The following is an 18,839-nucleotide window of genomic DNA, read 5'->3' on the forward strand; positions in this document are numbered from 1 at the left end:
AAACGTCCAGATTTTCTTTAAAACTTATATGGCATGCATGTGACAAAGATAAAATATTCCTGCTTTGTAAAATAATTAAATTCTTAATTTTTATATTTTTTTCCTTTTAATATGTGTGTCTATTTGTGTGTGTGTGTGTATGTGTGCATGCACATGATACAGTGAACATATGAAGGTCAGGTCACAACTTACTGGAGTAGGTCTTCTCTTACCATGTAGACTCTGGGATCAAGACTTAGGTCAAGAGGGCAGTGGTGGCGCACACCTTTAATCCCAGCAATTGGGAGGCAGAGGCAGGCGGATTTCTGAGTTTGAGGCCAGCCTGGTCTACAGAGTGAGTTCCTGGACAGCCAGGGCTATACAGAGAATCCCTCGAAAAAACAAAAACAAAAACCAAACCAAAACAACAACAAAAAGACTTAGGCCATCAGGCTTGGGGGGTCAGTCACTTTATCCACTGAGCCATCTTATAAACCCTAGAATTAAATCTAAATTTAGATTTCACTTTAAATTATGTCAGGTTATATTTCCCCAAAGAGATGTTATTTTTGTTTTCTGTGTCATTAACCTAAATATATTAACCACTTCTAGTTCTCATGAGATGAACAAAAAAGGGAACTCAGGCCCAATATTTTCCCCCTAAAACAGTTTTATTATAAATAACTCAATCAACACACATGTGAGCAGATGTTCCCTCTTAACCAAAGCCTGTAACACTTACCCTATCAAATCACATGGTGGTACCATTCCCACAGAAAAGAAAATTTAATTTCTCTGTCCCTACCCCAACCAAGGAGACTAGTGGATCTTTAAACTTTTAAAGGCATATTTACAACCTTTGAACTTGAAAAATATAATGCCTAGTAACTGATTTATCAGTAAATGAAACTCTAAACATACGATTATACTCACAGATACTTTGGAGGGCTCTTTCCTTGGGAGGAGGAAGATATCCAGATAATGAAAATTTGTTAATCAAAGAAATCTTTAAAAGTATATTTTATTAGTATTACGTGAAAGGCAATAAATTCTGTTTACTGCCGCAGAAAATTCATTGAACAGCTCAATTCATATTAAAGAATAGTTTAAAGCAGATCCAACAGCAGTCTCGGAGCACTGTCCATGCACTGAGGAGACAGTAGTACCAGAGTGACCACTTTAAGAGCACACCTCTTTGTTTTAAATAAGGCACCGTCAAATGGGTTCTTGTGGAGCAACTGTAGAGTTTATGACTTTTAAATGTCTACTATAACTACTGTGATTACATGTATTAATTTTCAATTCATAATGGTATCTATAGACTGGACATAGAATTCCGGGTATCTACTAGGCCTGATGCTTCCTTGACCTAAAAGCCAATGGGGTGGGTGGTCATGTTCTGTGGTCACCTTTTGAGCCCAGCGTTGGCTACGTTGGCTGCCATCTGGAAGATGTCATCAGAGTTTCCCTTGATGATTTTAATGAGAGACACAGTGAAAGAGGCTTTAGGGGACTGCAAAGCTAATGGATACCCAAAATATGGCAGGCAGAAGGCAAAAAGAGTTTTTTCATATATACCATTTTTATATGAAAAGATTTGGTATTATGATTTTGATATTTGGTGAGTTGAGCAGTGATGTGCAAATCAAAATTATAGTAAGACCTCATCTCATGCCAGCAGGAATAGCTATCCACCATCAAAAACCAAACATCAAACACTGGGGAGGATACAGGTGGCAAAGGGAAGCCTGACACACTGTTGGGAAACAAATTAGCATAGCTATTATTACCTGTATGGAGGGCCCCAAAAGACTGAAAATAAGGGCTGGGAGCATGGCTCTACAAGTACAGTGCTTGGTGCTCAAGCATGAAGACCTGAATCCGGATCCCTAACGCAGTGCCTATGTAAAGCCTGGTATAGCAGTACATTGGTAATGCCAGTGCTCATAAGAGGAAAGCAGAGATAGGGGAGGCACTAGCCAGTCAGCCTAGCAAAATCTGTGAGCATCAGGTTTACTGAGAAACTGACTTCTTCTTTTCTTAAGTGGAGGATAGAGGATTTTCAATGTTGCCCTCTGAAATACACATGCACAGACATGCATAAACATTTTTTAAAAAATCAATAACAAGTTCATATATTCTAATCCTGAATATGTATATATGAAGAACCAAGGCAGCATACAGTAGAGGTACATGTACACCCATGTCTATTGTAGCACGTACAATAAGAGCCCAGTTATGGAATCAGGCTGGGTGTCTATGAAAGGATAAAGATAATGACAGACACACAGACATGCACATTCACTTTACTCAGTCAAAAGAAACTATGGTGTTTGAAGAAAAATTATTAGAACTAAAGATCATTGTATTAAAACATATAAACAAGACTTAGGAAGACAAAGAAGGCTCGTTTTCTCTCATATACAGATTCTAGATTGGAAACAGAAAGAGATAAGCAGGAGGTGGGAGTGGACATGGACCAGGATGTGTGTGTGTGTGTGTGTGTGTGTGTGTGTGTGTGTGTAGTTAGTAAGTTATTATACATTGATAAAAACTTTACTATTGGGCACTTAGTAAAGAATAAAGTGAATTACTAATTCATAGGAAAAATATATTATTTGTTGCTAGTGATAAAATTTTGATTAAGTGAAAATTATAATTTTAAATCCTCCATGTGACAGCTTCTTGACATTTAAAGACTTCTAAAAAGACAGTGATATTTAGAAACGTGATTAAAATATAATAAAATACATCAATACAAGAAGTAGTAGCGTAAAGAAGTATTAAATTGTTTCACTTTGCAAACAAGTGAAAGCTATCTGGTGTCAAGTAGTCTAAGAGACTTTACTGAACCAAAACATAAAAAGTTCAGATTCTGTCATTGTCACCATCAGCTGTCAACCTGACACAGCCTAGAATTATCTGAGGGTCTCAACTGAGAGACTACCCAGGTCAGGTTACCTATGGCCATTTGGGAGCAACTGTCTTGGACTGATGACTGATGTGGTAGAGCCCAGCACACTGAGGCCAGTGCCGTCCCTACGCAGGTGGTCTTGGGCTAGATAAGGAAACTAGCTGACTACAAACCCGTGGGAAAGCCAGTGAGTAAGCCGACAAACAACATTCCACTGGGGTTTCCTCTTCACGCTCCTGCCTTGCTTGAGTTCCTGCCCTGGCATCCCTCAATAACAGACTGTGACCTGCAATGTAAGCCAAACAAACCCTCTCCTCCTCAAGGTGTTTTTGGTCAGTGTTTTGTCACAGCAACAGAAGGAAACTAGACAAGTTCTTAATGCAATGACCTTTAAGACCCCATTCCACACAAGAACTAAAAGGGCTAGAGATGGGGAACAAAGAAGTTATCCTCACATGCAGCGCAGCTGACCGTCCTGAAAGTCTCACCAGAGAATTCTCAGACCACATAAACAAAGGATCAAGATACAAAGACCACATACAGACATCAAGAAGACTTGCTATACACTGTTGATGAGAACCAGAGAAAACCCACCTCATTGTAAAAGAAAGTAAAATGCCCAGGAATAAATGGAACCAAGGAAGTTGAAGACCTTCACGATAAAAACTGAAGACGCTGAAGAAAGAAACTGGAAAGAGGAGATGGAAGGGGTTCCCATGCTTATGGACTGGAAGGATCAATATTTGATCAAAAATACCTTATATGTATGTATGAAATTCTCCATAATTTTTTAACCTGAAAAAAGTGAAGAAAAACATAGGCAAAGTATTTTAAGGCATAAGCACAGGCAAGGACTTTCTAAAGGCTTCAGCAGCATGAGAAATATCCCAAGGACTGATAAATGGGCTTATAAAATATAAAAGCTCCTGTTAAGGTAAAGGAAAAAGATGAAGGAGGTGGAGAGACAACTTATCGTGTTGTGGGGAACAACCTTTGACAACTCTACATTTCCCAGATAATTAGTATCTAGACTGTATGAGAAACTGCAAAAACGGAACATTAAGAAATTCAATTAATAAACATCTTTTGGATTCTATAGCTAGCCACCCCCACCCCACCTCCACCCCACCTCCCAGGCCTCAACCTCCTTTACTGTATTCAGGATGAACTGAACTCTCTGCCGTCTCTGTGCCTGTACAACTCATTCAGCCTGAACCATTCCCGCTGCTTACTTCAGATGCACGCCCACTAGCCCCAAGAGTAATCTCATTGCCTAAGTCCATTCACTCTCCTCCTCCTGTAAGAGACTGTTTAAAACTTTGTCCTTTTCCGTGAAACCTCAGCACTCTTTCCTGCACGTCCTCCAAGCCATGACCTTGTTTCCTTGGAAAACAAGCAATCACACAAGCAGTTTTTATAAGCGCGCATCCCAAGCAAGCATCCACATACCTGCCTTTCTGCCCTAATACTGTCTCATGATATGTATTCATCTCATGCTTCTCTGCCTTCTAAAGTCATGGCACCATTAACTTTTTGTTTTGATAAATCATATATTGAAGCATTTTAGAGATTTGTGCATCAAGAAAACAGAGGCCCTCTGACATTCTATCCAGCTCATGACTATTAAATATTTAAAGTAAGTTTAACATCAGGCCATTAGCTTTATGAAGTATCATTACTCTTTAGAAAGCTACTATAACTTAGGGTGGGTGGGTAATTGACCAAAGTAACCCAGGAGACCCAGGCAGAAACTCAAGATGTGTAACAGACAATCTCAGTAAGGAGGCTGACATGGTTACACTTAAAGACAGAAATGCTAACCACAGAAAGAAATGTGAACAGCTGAATATAATAAAGTTAATAAAGTATGTTTTTGTAAAAAAGCAAAAGAAAGTGAATAGATAAGACACAAACATACAGAGTAAGTGAAGTTCTATAAACCAGTAAGAAAAAAGTCTAATGGGAAAATAGGTGAACACCCTGAAACTTCGTATCATGAAAAAGAAACATGGCTGGTTGATAGAAACGAAGCAGAACGTGACCTCATCGCTGATCATACTGCATTACAGTTCACACTGCATTACAGTTCATACTGCATTACAGTTCACAGCACAATGACTACTTTACACCAATATGTTGTCAAAAATAAAAGTCAGATAACACCATGTTAACTACAGGGGCTTTAATATGCCGTTGACCTGAGCATAAACTGGCCAACTCCTCCATAAAGTAACTGATAAGGCTGAAAGCCATAGCCAGTTCTAGTTACATACCTAAAACACTTGAGCATGTACACTAGGAGACAAAATGCTTGTATCAATACTGTCCAAAGCTGGAAACAGACTGGATACACATTAATAGTAGACTCAATAAATTGTGTTCACATAGTATTATATACACCATATAAATGGAAACACTGAAAACTGATAAAGCCTGGCAAGATGGCACTTTCTGCTAAGCCCAAGGTCTGAGCTAGATCCCCAGGACTAATCTGAAGAGTATGGCTCCTCATAAGGTGTCCTGGGATCTCCATGCATGGACCATTGCAAGTTGTGACAGGCCCACTCCAAGAAATAACTTTTTTTTTTTTATTAACCAAAAGAATAAACCTTAGAAGCACAGTGGTGAGTGAATGCCATCATTAAAAGATACTCATTAACAAGCCAAATTGAACAATGCTGATAAGACAGATATGGGGAGAGGCAGGTGGATTTCTGAGTTCGAGGCCAGCCTGGTCTACAGAGTGAGTTCCAGGACAGCGAGGGCTACACAGAGAAACCCTGTCTCAAAAAAAAAAAAAAAAAAACCAAAACAAAAAAACAAAACAAAACAAAAAAGACAGATATGGGGACTTTTAAGGAAGTGTACCTAGACAGATGGAAGGACAGCTCTGGGAGCCTGAGGGAAGCAGAAGAGAATAGTGGCTGGTAAGGAAAGTCAGAACTGTCTAATGCTACCAAATGCTGCAAGGAGACAGGCCAAGTGTAGTGATGCACTCTGTAGACCTGCACTCAGGAGGGTGAAGCATAGGGCTATGATTTGAGGCCAGCCTGAGCTACACAGTGAGGCAGACAGAGGTATACAGCAAGACCTTGTCTCAAAAACTCAGAGGAGGGAGGAGGAGGATGTTGAGAATGGCTAACCTGAGTGACAGGACTAAGACAACTGAAACCAAACTTCAAGAGAAATGACGGATAACTAAGATGAAGGAAGACAGAGCCAAGAGGCACGGGACTGATATGAACAGGTAAGAACAGACACACAATCAGAGCCCAACGCAGAGTAACAATGTACTTGGTGAGCGTCACCACTCACCCACTCATTCCATCACTGTAAGTGAGAGTCAATCCTTAGGCCAGCGCTTTGTGTTCAAGTGCTCAGCCTTCATGGGTCATTATGTGAAGACGAGGAGTGTACACAGAAGAAACGCTTTGGGAAATGCCTATGTGCACAAACGACCTTTACCACACTTTATGAATGTGGACCTGCCTGTAAAGGCCAAAGTCAACAGAAGTTAACAAGAGTCAAGGGAAGTAAATCTGTTCCTATGGGTATTTTAAATATCAGTGCTCAAATAGAGCTTGAACACTCCTACTCTTGTAGGTGTAATGTTTTGTGCACTATGTAAAGTTTATCTTTGCTATTCAAGTACTTATTTCTCTGCCCTCATATCATACCTGAACATAGCATTGTAATGCTTGTACCAAGAGTCTCCTGTTAAGTTTGTGTAAACAGTTCTTACCATTTATTCTCTGCCTTGTCAATAAATGCAGATCACCCAATGGCTGGGCAGAATAGAGAATAGGGTGGGACATTTGCCAGCAAAGAGGGGCGGGGAGAGGAGATCAGCTGCAGGATGGAGGAACCTGAGCCATGAGATGAGGAAGGGATCGGAAGAGCCAGATTAGCAGAAGAGGTAAAGGTAATCATTTAATTGCTCAGCTATTGAAATATAATTTTGAATAAATCTTATCTCTTCTGTGTGGTTATTGGGGAATAGCATAAGGTAAAGAAATATAGCTGCCTTATTAATTCATCCTTAATGTTTATATTAAGGATACTTCATTTACATATTCTATTTTGGACATGCCACTGACTTTGTAATAAAAGAAACAGAACTGTTAAATTTCATAGTATCATAATTTATAACCTACTTTAAAATACTCTATAGTTACTAATGTAGTTTGAAAAAATAATATTCAGAGCTTGAATTTTTCAAGAAGGTATACTTTCCACATGGCTTTCTTTCCTCAGATTCTAAACATCTAACCACTCATTCAGGCTTCTCGAATGGATAACAAGCTGAATAACTGGTTACTAACACTAGGCCATGGATATTGATCCAAAGTGAAATGTCTTCTAAGAGGCCAACAGGAGATAAGGAAATCATCAGCACATCCTCACCCCTTCACCAGCTTTCTGCAAGTCTGACGTCGTGTTTCTTGTGTCATTGCCAGCATCTCCACCCTCAGAGCTGCTCTTGTTCTCCTCTTCTTTGCAGTCTTTATCATCTTCGTCTCCTGGAGATTTCCGGGACTGTTTAGAAGACTTCTAAACATTAGACAAGAATTAGAGTCAAAAGTAGAGCTCCAAACACACAAATGTAAGTAAAGAGGTACACAAGGAGCTGTTGGCATGCAGTCTGTGTGGCTTGACATAGCCCATCCAGAGAACATGCAGTGTCCAAGGCTAGACTAGGTGATAATGGACACGTCATTTTACTCCCCTGGGCCTCTAATTACTAGCTAGGAAGGAAGCAGATGTGGACTAGACAACTCCTGAATTCTTGTAAGAAGTGTGATATTAAAATCTAGATTACACAGATACCCACAACAGGACTGAATACAACTGGGTGAGTACCTACTACCTCAGGAGACATGAGAACTGGGAGGCATGCTCAAAATCATCATGTCCTTCTCTGTCACATTAGAGTAATAGAAACCAAGGTCCAGAGACCTGAGGTCAACTTTCCAAGACAACATATGGCATTTGGCCAAGGATATACACAGAAAGAACCTGGACAAAGCTTTGTATCACAGCACAACACAAAAAATTTAACCTTTAAACTATGGGCAATCACTTAAACACTAAAGATATACTACTGGTAAACCAGTCTATTTTCTTTGTCATCTTGCATTTGAAATCAAACTATAGCTTGCAGCAAAAGTCTCCTGGCAGAACAGTATTAAAGTTAGAAAAAGATGTCTTCAATTTTATGTCTTATTCACAATGATGAAATGTAGGATTTTTTTAACATTTCCTTTTCTAAGACTTTTTTGATGTTTTTAAAAGATATATTTATTTACTTAATGTATATGAGTATACTTTAGCTGTCTTCCTACACACCGAAGAGGGCATTGGATCCCATTATAGATGGTTGTGAGTCACCATGTGGTTGTTGGGAATTGAACTCAAGATCTCTGGAAGAGCATTCAGTGCTCTTAACCACTGAGCCATCTCTCCAGCCCTGACTTTTTATAATTACATTTATTTACTGTGTATGAGTATGTATTTGAGTGGGTGTATGCACCTGCCATGGCATGTGTGGAAGTCAGAGAATAACATGTGGAAGCTAACTCTGTCCTCCAGTCAAGTGGTTTCTGAGTCTAACTGAGGTCATCAGGCTTGGTAGCAAGTGACTTCACCCACTGGGTCACCTTGATGACTGCTCTTAAGTGGCTTTTTGTTTTAAATAAAAAATGAGTTTAATTCCAGGCATATAAATAATGACTAATGGCTTGTGTGAATGACTACTAGGTAGAAAAGCTAGACAGTTTGTTTGTTTGAGACAGGGTTTCTCTGTGTAGCCCTGGCTGTCCTGAAACTCACTCTGTAGACCAGGCTGGCCTCGAACTAAGAAATCTGCCTGCCTCTGCCTCCTAAGTGCTGGGATTAAAGGCATGCGCCACCACTGCCCTGCCGACAGTTTGTTTTAATGCAGTCCCTTTAACATTTTTTGTCTTCTCATCTGTCATTCATTTTCCTCTTAAGAAGTTTTGAGAGCTGGGATTGTAGCTCAGCTGTAGTGCTTGCCTAGAATGTAGGAAACTCTGGGTTTGAGTCTGAAGCATTATAGCACTATATATATACTGGGCATGAGGGTGTACGTCTGTAACCCCAGCCCTCAGGAGAGAGAAAGGAGGATCTCAAGTTCCGACTATATAATGAGTTTGAGATCAACCTGGGCTATATGCAACCATTTCTCTAGAGGAAGAAGTAAAAAGGGGAGAGGGAAACTTAAAAGAAATTAATCTTCAAATACTTTGCAAACAAAAAGTAAGGTAAATAAACTCAACCAAATCACTTTTTGGCCTTCCAGAAATGAGTTACTAAATTTGAGCCCCTGATACAATCAGATTTTAAATACTATATTATTTTGTTTGTGCATGAGTGTGTGTGTACAGTGTGGTATAAGCAGTTGTGAGCAGCCTGATGTGAGTAATGAGAAGCCAACTCTGGTCCTCTCCAAGAACAGTGAGTACTTTTAATTTCTGAGCCACCTCTTCAGGCCCTTACCTACACAATCATTTATTTTGGGGGGCAGGGGGTGTTTGACGTGTTGCTGTTTTTTAATGCAAAGATGGGCTGAAAAGATGGCTCAGTGGTTAAAAGAACTTACTTGCAGAGAACCTGGGTTCAGTTCCTAGCACCGACATGATGGCTCATAACTATTTGTGACTCCAGTTCCAGGGGACCCATAGCCACATTCTGGTCTTTGCAGGCAATACACACATGCATTGTACATACATACATGCCAGTGACACACACACAAATTTAAATAAATTCAAAATACATAAATAAATGTAAAATACAAAGAGAAAGATCATCTAGTTACATGACAGAACACATTACATTCCTTCTATTTTACTGAACTAAAGCTACAAACTACACTCAAAATGTTAGTTTAAAATGTTATTTAACTTTTATATTAAAAAAAAAAAAGATTCATGCCGGGCATGGTGGCACACGCCTTTAATCCCAGCACTTGGGAGGCAGAGGCAGGCGAATTTCTGAGTTCAAGGCCAGCCTGGTCTACAGAGTGAGTTCCAGGAAAGCCAGGGCTATACAGAGAAACCCTGTCTCAAAACAAACAAACAAACAAAAAAACAAAAGCAAAGAAACACACAAACAAAAAAGATTTATTAACAAAGTTTGGAGCATGGTCAGTTAAAGATTCCATATGATGATATAACAGCAACTTTTTCATTTTAGTAACTATCACATAACAGTTGAAATATGCTAACTGCATTATCCAGTAATCCTCAAAAAACAGTTTGATCTGCCACTCTGTGCCTACCGTACATCACGAGATACACACACACACACACGCACACGCACGCACGCACGCACGCATACACACACACACACACACACACACACACACACACACACACACACACACACTGTGCAGAGTGTTTGCAAATAACACTTAGTTTATGCTTCTCAGCACTTGGCATGATATAAACACCAAGTCTCAATACTGATGGGAACCAGGGCATCACTGTACTTCCACTAATGGGTAACAATATTTAGTATCTTAGCACAAAGTCTAGCTGCCACACTAACTTTCTAATTCTATTCAGATCATAATTCCTATAGAATTGTTTGAAATTGGTGTTTATCATCTATTTTATTAGTGCGGTACTGAATTGGATTTATGTCTAATGGTTACTTTGTTAACTAAAATTCTTGCTCTTTTAGCATCTTTACTAGTTAATTTGTTTAAGAATTTGATAAGCCGGGGGCTGGTGAGATGGCTCAGTGGGTAAGAGCACCCGACTGCTCTTCCGAAGGTCCGGAGTTCGAATCCCAGCAACCACATAGTGGCTCACAACCACCTGTAACAAGATCTGACTCCCTCTTCTAGAGTGTCTGAAGACAGCTACAGTGTACTTACATATAATAAATAAATAAATAAATAAATATTAAAAAAAAAAAAAAGAATTTGATAAGCCTTGGAGCTGAAGGGGTCTGCAACCCTATAGGAGGAACAACAATATGAACTAACCAGTATCCCCAGAGCTCGTGTCTCTAGCTGCATGTGTAGCAGAAGATGGCGTACTCAGCCATCATTGGGAAGAGAGGCCCCTTGGTCTTGCAAACTTTATATGCCCCATAGAGGGGAACATCAGGACCAAGAAATGGGAGTGAATGGGCAGGGGAGCAGGGCAGGGGGAGGGTCTAGGGGAATTCGGGATAGCATTTGAAATGTAAATGAAGAAAGTATCTAAAAAAATAATTAAAAAAGAATTTGATAAGCCTTAACTTTAGTAAATCATTTTCATACAAATACTTTTAATCTATATTTTTAATTATTTGCTAGTGTTTAATATGAAATAGCTATACCATTACTTAAAAGATAAATAATTTTCTTCAGATCTGTTATACTTTGGTTTTTTGACTATTGAAGTTTTTTCCCCCCAACAGGTAAATGAAATTAGGTAAATAAAGGAGATGTGAGATAATCCTTTACCTAACTGGGATGTTGCAGGAGATTTATTGACTACTAGTTTTTAAGTGCAAAGGGAGACTACTCAACTTTAAGAGAAATTCAACACATTCAACAAAAAGAAAACAGTGGGAATCCAGAAAAAGTACCAGGGTTATAGCAGGAAGTAGTTTCTCCAAGTGCTATTCCCATGTCAGTACACTTGGAAACTAGATTCTCCATCCTTTCCTACAAGTTCTCAATTAGCAGTGCTGGGTCCTTAAGGCATGTCAACAGCAGTTCACAAGATTCTGATACATATGGGACCCCTATGTGATACTGACAGTAAAAAATCTTGAGTTCTGACTGGCTTCTGGGCCAATACCTGCAATCATATCATTTGGGAGTTTGAGGCAAGAAGACTACCACGACATGAGTTCAAGGCTAGTCTAGGATATAAACTATGTTCCAGGCTAGCCTGGATTACAGAGATTGTGCCTCTACAAGTTTTTTAAAAAGGACAAAAACCAAAACCAAAAATAACAACAACAACAAAAACAACCCTTCCTCCATTCTAACATACAAATGTTATAAAAAAGTCAAAATTCTTGGTTTGGTAGAGTATTTGCCTAGCATTGTGCAAAAACACCAATAACAAAAAATTAAACAGTTCTTAAGTGATTGTGAAGCTGAAATTAAATAACTCCATCCTAACTAGGAGTTTTGGTACTGTTGATCTTTGAACCATGTAATGAAATAATGACATTTAAAGGTCACATGTTCGTCGTTAAAAGTCTACAAACCTTATGTGGCTTTTACATAATCTAGGGTTGCAAACACATCCCATAGAAGCTCAGCAGGCAATCAATTAAATAAAAATAACTCAAATGGATGTTTAAGTGAAACCCAAAATGCTAAAAGAAATTCGGTCTAAAAATAAATGCAATGGAAGAAACAGTTTGAGAGGGATTTTTTTAAAAACCATTTATAAATGTTATTCCCCATCAGAAGCAATCATGTTTGTTTGTTTGCTTATTGTGGTATATGTGTGTATGCACATGTGTGTTCAACTACCCCCCCCCCCAAATTCTCCCCTGCCAACTGCACATGGTTGTGCTTTAAAAAAAAAAATAACTTAATGCCAACTGTGTCCATTTAGCCTGTATGTTCACAGGAGCAGGGCTATCTACCAGAATATAGATATCCTCAAAGGGCCTGAATCTACCTTCCATCTTTAGATAGGGTCTCTCAGTGAATTTGGAGTTCTCTGAGGAAGCTGACCAGCAAGCTCTTTCCAGGGATCACCTTGTTTCATTACCTGCCCAGCTTAGGAGTGACAGCCGAGCTTCGTGGTCCCGGATTTTAGGTGGGTGCTAGGTTACCTAACCTTGGTCCTCGTGCTTACTCAGGAAACACCTTATCCATGTGAACAATCTCTCCAGCCCAGCCATCATATTTGTAACCAATAAGGTACACAGAGAATAACACAATCAGGAACATAGGAAATGCATACAATTTTACCTGTATGTTAGCAAGGTGGAGTTTAAAGATTGCCAAGATAAAATTTTAATAGTCTGAGAAGCTCTTAGTACTTGTTTTCTCAGATGATTTCTAAATATATCTAGCCACTAAATACAAGAATCTAAATAGAAACAATTTCTTCAAGTATTCAATCATGTGAAAGACTACTGAATCTTGAACCTTAAGTCTTCAAGGATCCATATATCTTGCTTTTAGTGTTTACAGGACAAACAGTTTTTATAAATATCTGAAATACTGTATAACAGACCTAGTCTTTTCTTTTGTAAATCATCATGTTGCTTCTGCTACATTTGGAATAAAATCCAAACTCACTAGTACAGCATACAAGTCTGCCCTGTCAGCATTTCCCTTCTCTCTTTCCTCAGGACCTGAGCATGCCTACACTGAGGTTAGGTGCCTGCCAGACATTTGCATTCTCAGGTTTCCTGCTCCATTCCTTTCCCTCTGCCACACATGGCTCTTCTTCACCCTTCTTTCAAGTCTTTAGCACAAGCTGTGTCTTTACAGAAAGGTCTGGCCACTTTTCTAGTGTGTGATTTCCTGACCTCATTCATTCCCTTCAGAATTCCTTTCACAATTTACATTCTTTCATTCATTCATTCATTGGTTTTTTTTCGAGACAGGGTTTCTCTGTGTAGCCCTGGCTGNCCTTGAACTCAGAAATCTGCCTGCCTCTGCCTCCCGAGTGCTGGGATTAAAGGCGTGCGCCACTACATTTATTTATTAACTTGTTATTCTTTCCCCTCTCCTTTTATGGAGTTGAATTTCCTCACTCCTGCACAACCAGTTCAATTCAGAGTCTGGCTCAGCCTATATGCTTAGTCCTCCTCCTTCATCTAAGCAGGTACTTTCAGGGCACGTCGACCTTGAGAAGTCAATAGTGACTCCCTTACCACCTCACAGCTTTTGGCTTTCTCTCTTGTGTATACACTGCCTCTAAAGTTTGTAGTGTGTGTGTTGGGGTGGGGGGCGGGGAGTGGTGCCGAATGACATGTTCTAGACAAGTACTTTGCCGAAGAGCTGTCCCTCCCACCCAATCCGGAAGCTTCAGAGCATATGCGGGACGGGACACATAACAGTAGGAGGATTTTCAGTGACCTTTGACGTGTAGGACTTTTTCCGTTTTGAGCCTCCTTTTTCATTCTTTCTTTTGCCTTTGCCATCTTCTACTCTATCGCCTTCTTCCTCACTGCTTGCGTCTGCAGTATTTCCACCTTCTCCCTCAGTTTCTGAAGAGCTCTGTTGCTGAATTGTCTAAGGAAAAAAAGTTAGCCAATTACATTTTTTTTTTTAAAAGGAGCAGGAACAAAAACTGGAAAAAATAACTATGTTTTAATTTTAAAGACATTGGCCTACTTTTATCATTTTCAAAATAAAGGACTATGGGAGCCAGGCACAGTGGCACATATATCTAGTTTCAGCTACCAGGGAGGCTGAGGTAGGAGAGTTGCTTGAAGCCAAGATTGAAGCTAACCTTAGCAGCATGTGTAATCTTGATTCAATTAATGACTCAAGTGGCTGCCAAAGTCAATTTTTCAATGTCCACTTAACTCAGGCTCTTCTGGGCAAGAGCTGGTACTTAATCAAAGGAGAACTCCGACCTCAAATGAATGCAAGGTCAGTACTAACATGAAGGACACTTCACACAGGTGCCTAAGAGTTAAAAGCAAAGAATGAGACATAACAAGAGACTGTGATGCAAACTATTACCTGGTACCCAGTAAATTTCACTCCTGGATTATTTTCAATTTCCCATAATCCTTCATTAAATCCTTTCCGTTTGTTTGACTTTCCAAACTTGTCTTTGTATTCCTTATATGGGAAAAGGTCTTTAGGACCTAGAAATGCACTGCAGGGATAGATAGAAATAGAACTGACATGCTGATCTTCAAATACAAGGTATTCTAAACATAAGGATCAAATGTGATGTCAAGGCACATTACAATAAACGTATTTAAAATTTACACAAACCCACATCACAAGATGCTTTAGAAACATATCTCAAGGCAATACAAATGGGTATCTGAGTGTGTAAGCCACCAACTCTGGATTGTCCAACTTTGACTTTACATTAATATACAATATGCTTTGTTTAAAACCGACTCATAGTTACACAAGTATAACTAAAGCTATTTACTCTGATTGCATCTATCATCATTTAAACTAGTATCTATGTTAATTTTACTGTAAATAAGGGTTTGTGAGATTTATAGTAAATTAAATACTGGAATAAAAATTATTTAATTCTGTATAGTACTTTAGAATAGTTAGCCAGTATTATTTCTGTAAATTGGGCATCAACAGGGAGAAGGGAGAACAAATCAGAAGTATACAGAACTGTATCTAACTTAAATCTTCCTCTAAATTACTTGTAACCATAGTTAAATTCTATAGCTGACACACTGCTGCACTCTGAACAGTCTGTAGCATTGTTATCTGTGACCTAAATCCAGTGAGTGCAGCTATGGAGGCTCACGTTGACTGACACTTGGAGACTTACATTTCAAACTAAGGTTTATGTATTTATTAATTTAACAAACACCAATCAAACACCTATAATGTGACAGGCATTGTTGCAGTTGTGCTGGAATCCCATAGAGAATAAGGCACAGCTACTGCTGCCTTCATGAGGTATAGGTGCTAATAGATTAAAATGGTAAACAAAGCATGTATATTGTGTATTCAGAGAAGGATGGTATCTTCGTTTCTTCTCCTATTGCTGTGATAAAACACCCTGAAGTGTGGGGAGTGGAGGTGGGGGTGGGCGATACTCAAGGGGCTCCCCACCCTCTCAGAGGAGGAGAAGGGGTGGAAGGAAGGATTGTGGATGGGGTGACTGGGAGAGGGACAATGAGTGGGATGCAAAGTGAAATAAACCGAAACAAAACCCCAAAAAACAACAACCAAAACACCCTGAAAAAAGTAACTGAAGGAAAGAAGGAAGGAAGGAAGGATCTATTTAGCTTACAATTTAGGTTATCATCCATTATTGTAGGGGAGTCTGGGTAGCAAGGATTTGAAGCAGCTAAACACATTTAAATCCACAGTCAAGGGCAGAAAGTAATGAATTAACGCTCAGCTCACACCATTCATACACTTAGAATCCATTTTAGGGAATGGTGCTATCATTTTGGGTGGGTCTTTCTATCTCAACTCAATTAAGAAATGCCCACACAGACATACCCATAAGCCAACTTATTCTAGATAATTTCTCATTGAAACTTACTGTGGTGATTCTGGATTGGGTCAAATTGACAATTAAAACTAGTCATCACAGATAGATAGACTAGGGATGACTTTTATAATTTTAGCTATAAAGACTGGGTAAGGCATCACCATAAAGGGAAAATGTAAGAAAAGGGGGAGTTATAGAAAATATTTAATCTCAATCCGGGATTTTCTATCCCATCTTTGACCATTCCATTTTGGTTAAAAGACACTCAACTTTTATTATTTACAATAAGCTTTAATCAGTACTAGAGCTGGGCAGATAATTACGCTCTATGCTACTAAAATCTATTTTCTATAGAAAACCTCGAGTTACTCCTTATTATGTTTTATCTAGGCTGCTCTTAAATCCAACTGGTTAGCCCTCATGGCCATACTTTCTTGACTCCTAACTCTCAGAGTCTTTCTCATCTCTCCACCTTCTTCTCTCCGCACTCACGTTCCAGAACACCAAGCCCCATCTATCTCAGTTCTGTTCAGTTACAGGCTGTAGGCATCTTTACTCACCAATCAGAAATAACCTGGAGGCATGCTCACACAGCTTCTTTTGAGTCTAAGGGCAGATTCTCTAGTCTCTGGGACAGGCCTTGCCCCTTATCTGGACCCTGCACTTAGCATTACAATACAGAGAAACAGATCAAACTTCTACGAGAGGGTGAAGGGTCCACCTGTGCTGTACCTGGGAAAGAATGACACGTCTGAGAAACACAAAAGAGGCCAGGGGAGCTAGTGTGAAATGAGTAACAGCAGAGCAGTGTGGGATAAGGACGGAGAGGTGACAGGCTGGAGGTCACTGCAAAGGTATTAAGTGATGTGTCAACAGCATCATTTTGGTTGTTGTTTTTGGAAACCAAGTAAAGGTTAGGGAGAAGGATGTAAGGACGAAGTGACAGAAGGCTACTGAAGTAAAGTAATACTGGCAACTTGAGCCAGGATGGACAATGTAGTTGGTGAAGAAATAGTCAAGTCCAGAATCCATTCTTTGGAAAGAACTTTTGACAGAGAAAGTGGATTTGAGGCTATCTCTAAGGTTTCAGAATAAGAAATAAGAAAGCTGGAGTTGTTATTTACTGAAATATGATTTTTCTTTTGGAGGAAAATATTTGGGGAAAAGGTCATTGTTAGGTGTAAAATCTAAAGTCCCAGTTAAGACATTTAAATGAAGATATCAAGCAGGGTGTTAGAAGATGATTCTAGAAATTTAAAAAGGCCTGAACTAGAGATAGGAATTTAGAAATCAGCAAAAGACGACACTGGAACCTTCCAGTCAACATGTTACCAGCAATTCATAAATTCCACTTTCTGACAGAGTATAGCAATGATCTCTCACACTGTCCAGTTAATTAAAAAATACATCTAACAAATATCTTTATACTAAGCATGCTGATACATCCTCCTAATGCATTTAGGAAGTGGAGGGAGGCAGGAGTTCGAACCCATTCTGGGCTATGGTGAGACTTTGTCTGTAAAAGAGAAGGGAAGGCAGTTTTATCTAAGAATGCAGCCCTGGTAGTTAATCAAACTCTAGGAAGGCCACACATCTACAATGATTTGAGCAGTGCAAATCGCTATTGGTGGTTTAAAAAGAGACAACACAAAGTTGGGTGGATAGAGAAGGTGAGGATCCAGGCAGAGTGGGGGAGGGGAATGAGTATGATCAAAACACAAGCACAAGAACTAATGAAAATGACTGAGGGGTGGGAATGCCAAAGTCTTATTTGACAAATGATACGAACATGAGAAAAGATGGACACTATACAAGGCTAGTTCATTTTCAAGGACACAACAGGAATTAGTACTCTGGCTTTTGACTTTCTGCAAGCATTGATTCTATGCATAGAAGGTAACTGCAGGTTAAGGGACCTAATGAATAAAAGGCACATACAATTTTTATTAGATGAAAATATAGGGCTTGGATATAACTTAGTTGTAAAGTTCATGCCTGCTTGAGGTCTTGCAGCTAGTCCAACAAAATACACACACACACACACACACACACACACACACACACACACACACACAACTAAAAAAAAAAATAGCTAAGCCAAACTTAAAATAATACTAAAAAAAAAACAAAAAACAAAAAACAAACAAACAAAAAAAACCTCTTACAAAATGTTTATTTCCTGAAAGATGCACAATTATTTCTATATAAAAGAAAACTGTCTTTAGGACTTCATCAAGACCAGAATGAAGTTAGAAAGAAAGAAACAGCAAGCTAAGATGCATGCCAATTCTGTCAACATTCAAATGAAAATAAACGACACAGCTGCAATGTGGTGAGACCGCAGTGCCCCAGTATCATTCTCTCAGGTTCCACTAACAGAGACCCCTCCCATGTCCTGGAACTGCTCAGCTGGAGGCTGCTTCCCAGCTCCCCACAGCCCAGTGTGGCCGCATGACCAAGCTCTGTAAGCAGAAGTGATCCATAAGCCTTTCTCGCCACTTCCTTACAAGGCCTTCCTAGTTTTTCACTCTTCTCTCCTTCCTCTCCCTGGACAATGCACATATAACTGAAGCATGGTAATTTTTAGAAATAAGCAAATAAGCAGGGTGTGAAGGCAAGTGACTGTAACTCTAGCATGAGAAGCAGGGGGATCTCTGTGAGTTCAAGGCCAGCCTGGTCTACAGAGTGAGACTCTCACAAACAACCACACACACACCAAGGACTGGTAGGGCCTAACAAAGGATACTGAGTTCTTAGCAAGCCTGTCTATCCACTCTACCTGCGCTCACGTGTGAAATACT

The 18,839-nt window shown here is 39.5% G+C and overlaps 1 protein-coding gene across 1 annotated transcript in view; it reads right to left on the reverse strand.

Annotated features, from left to right (window-relative positions):
• The window catches only part of Hdgfl3 (HDGF like 3), a 55,094-nt gene that overhangs the window by 2,743 nt on the left and 33,512 nt on the right, over nt 1–18,839 (reverse strand). Inside the window, exons 3-5 of the mRNA XM_021188151.2 lie at nt 14,574–14,712; nt 13,962–14,117; nt 7,298–7,444 (exon numbers count right to left, since the gene is read on the reverse strand). Of these exons, the coding sequence (XP_021043810.1) occupies nt 7,298–7,444; nt 13,962–14,117; nt 14,574–14,712 (442 nt within the window). The remainder of the gene's footprint in view (nt 1–7,297; nt 7,445–13,961; nt 14,118–14,573; nt 14,713–18,839) is intronic.

This window comes from Mus pahari, chromosome 1, assembly GCF_900095145.1.
Source record: "Mus pahari chromosome 1, PAHARI_EIJ_v1.1, whole genome shotgun sequence".
Classification (NCBI taxonomy): domain Eukaryota; kingdom Metazoa; phylum Chordata; class Mammalia; order Rodentia; family Muridae; genus Mus; species Mus pahari.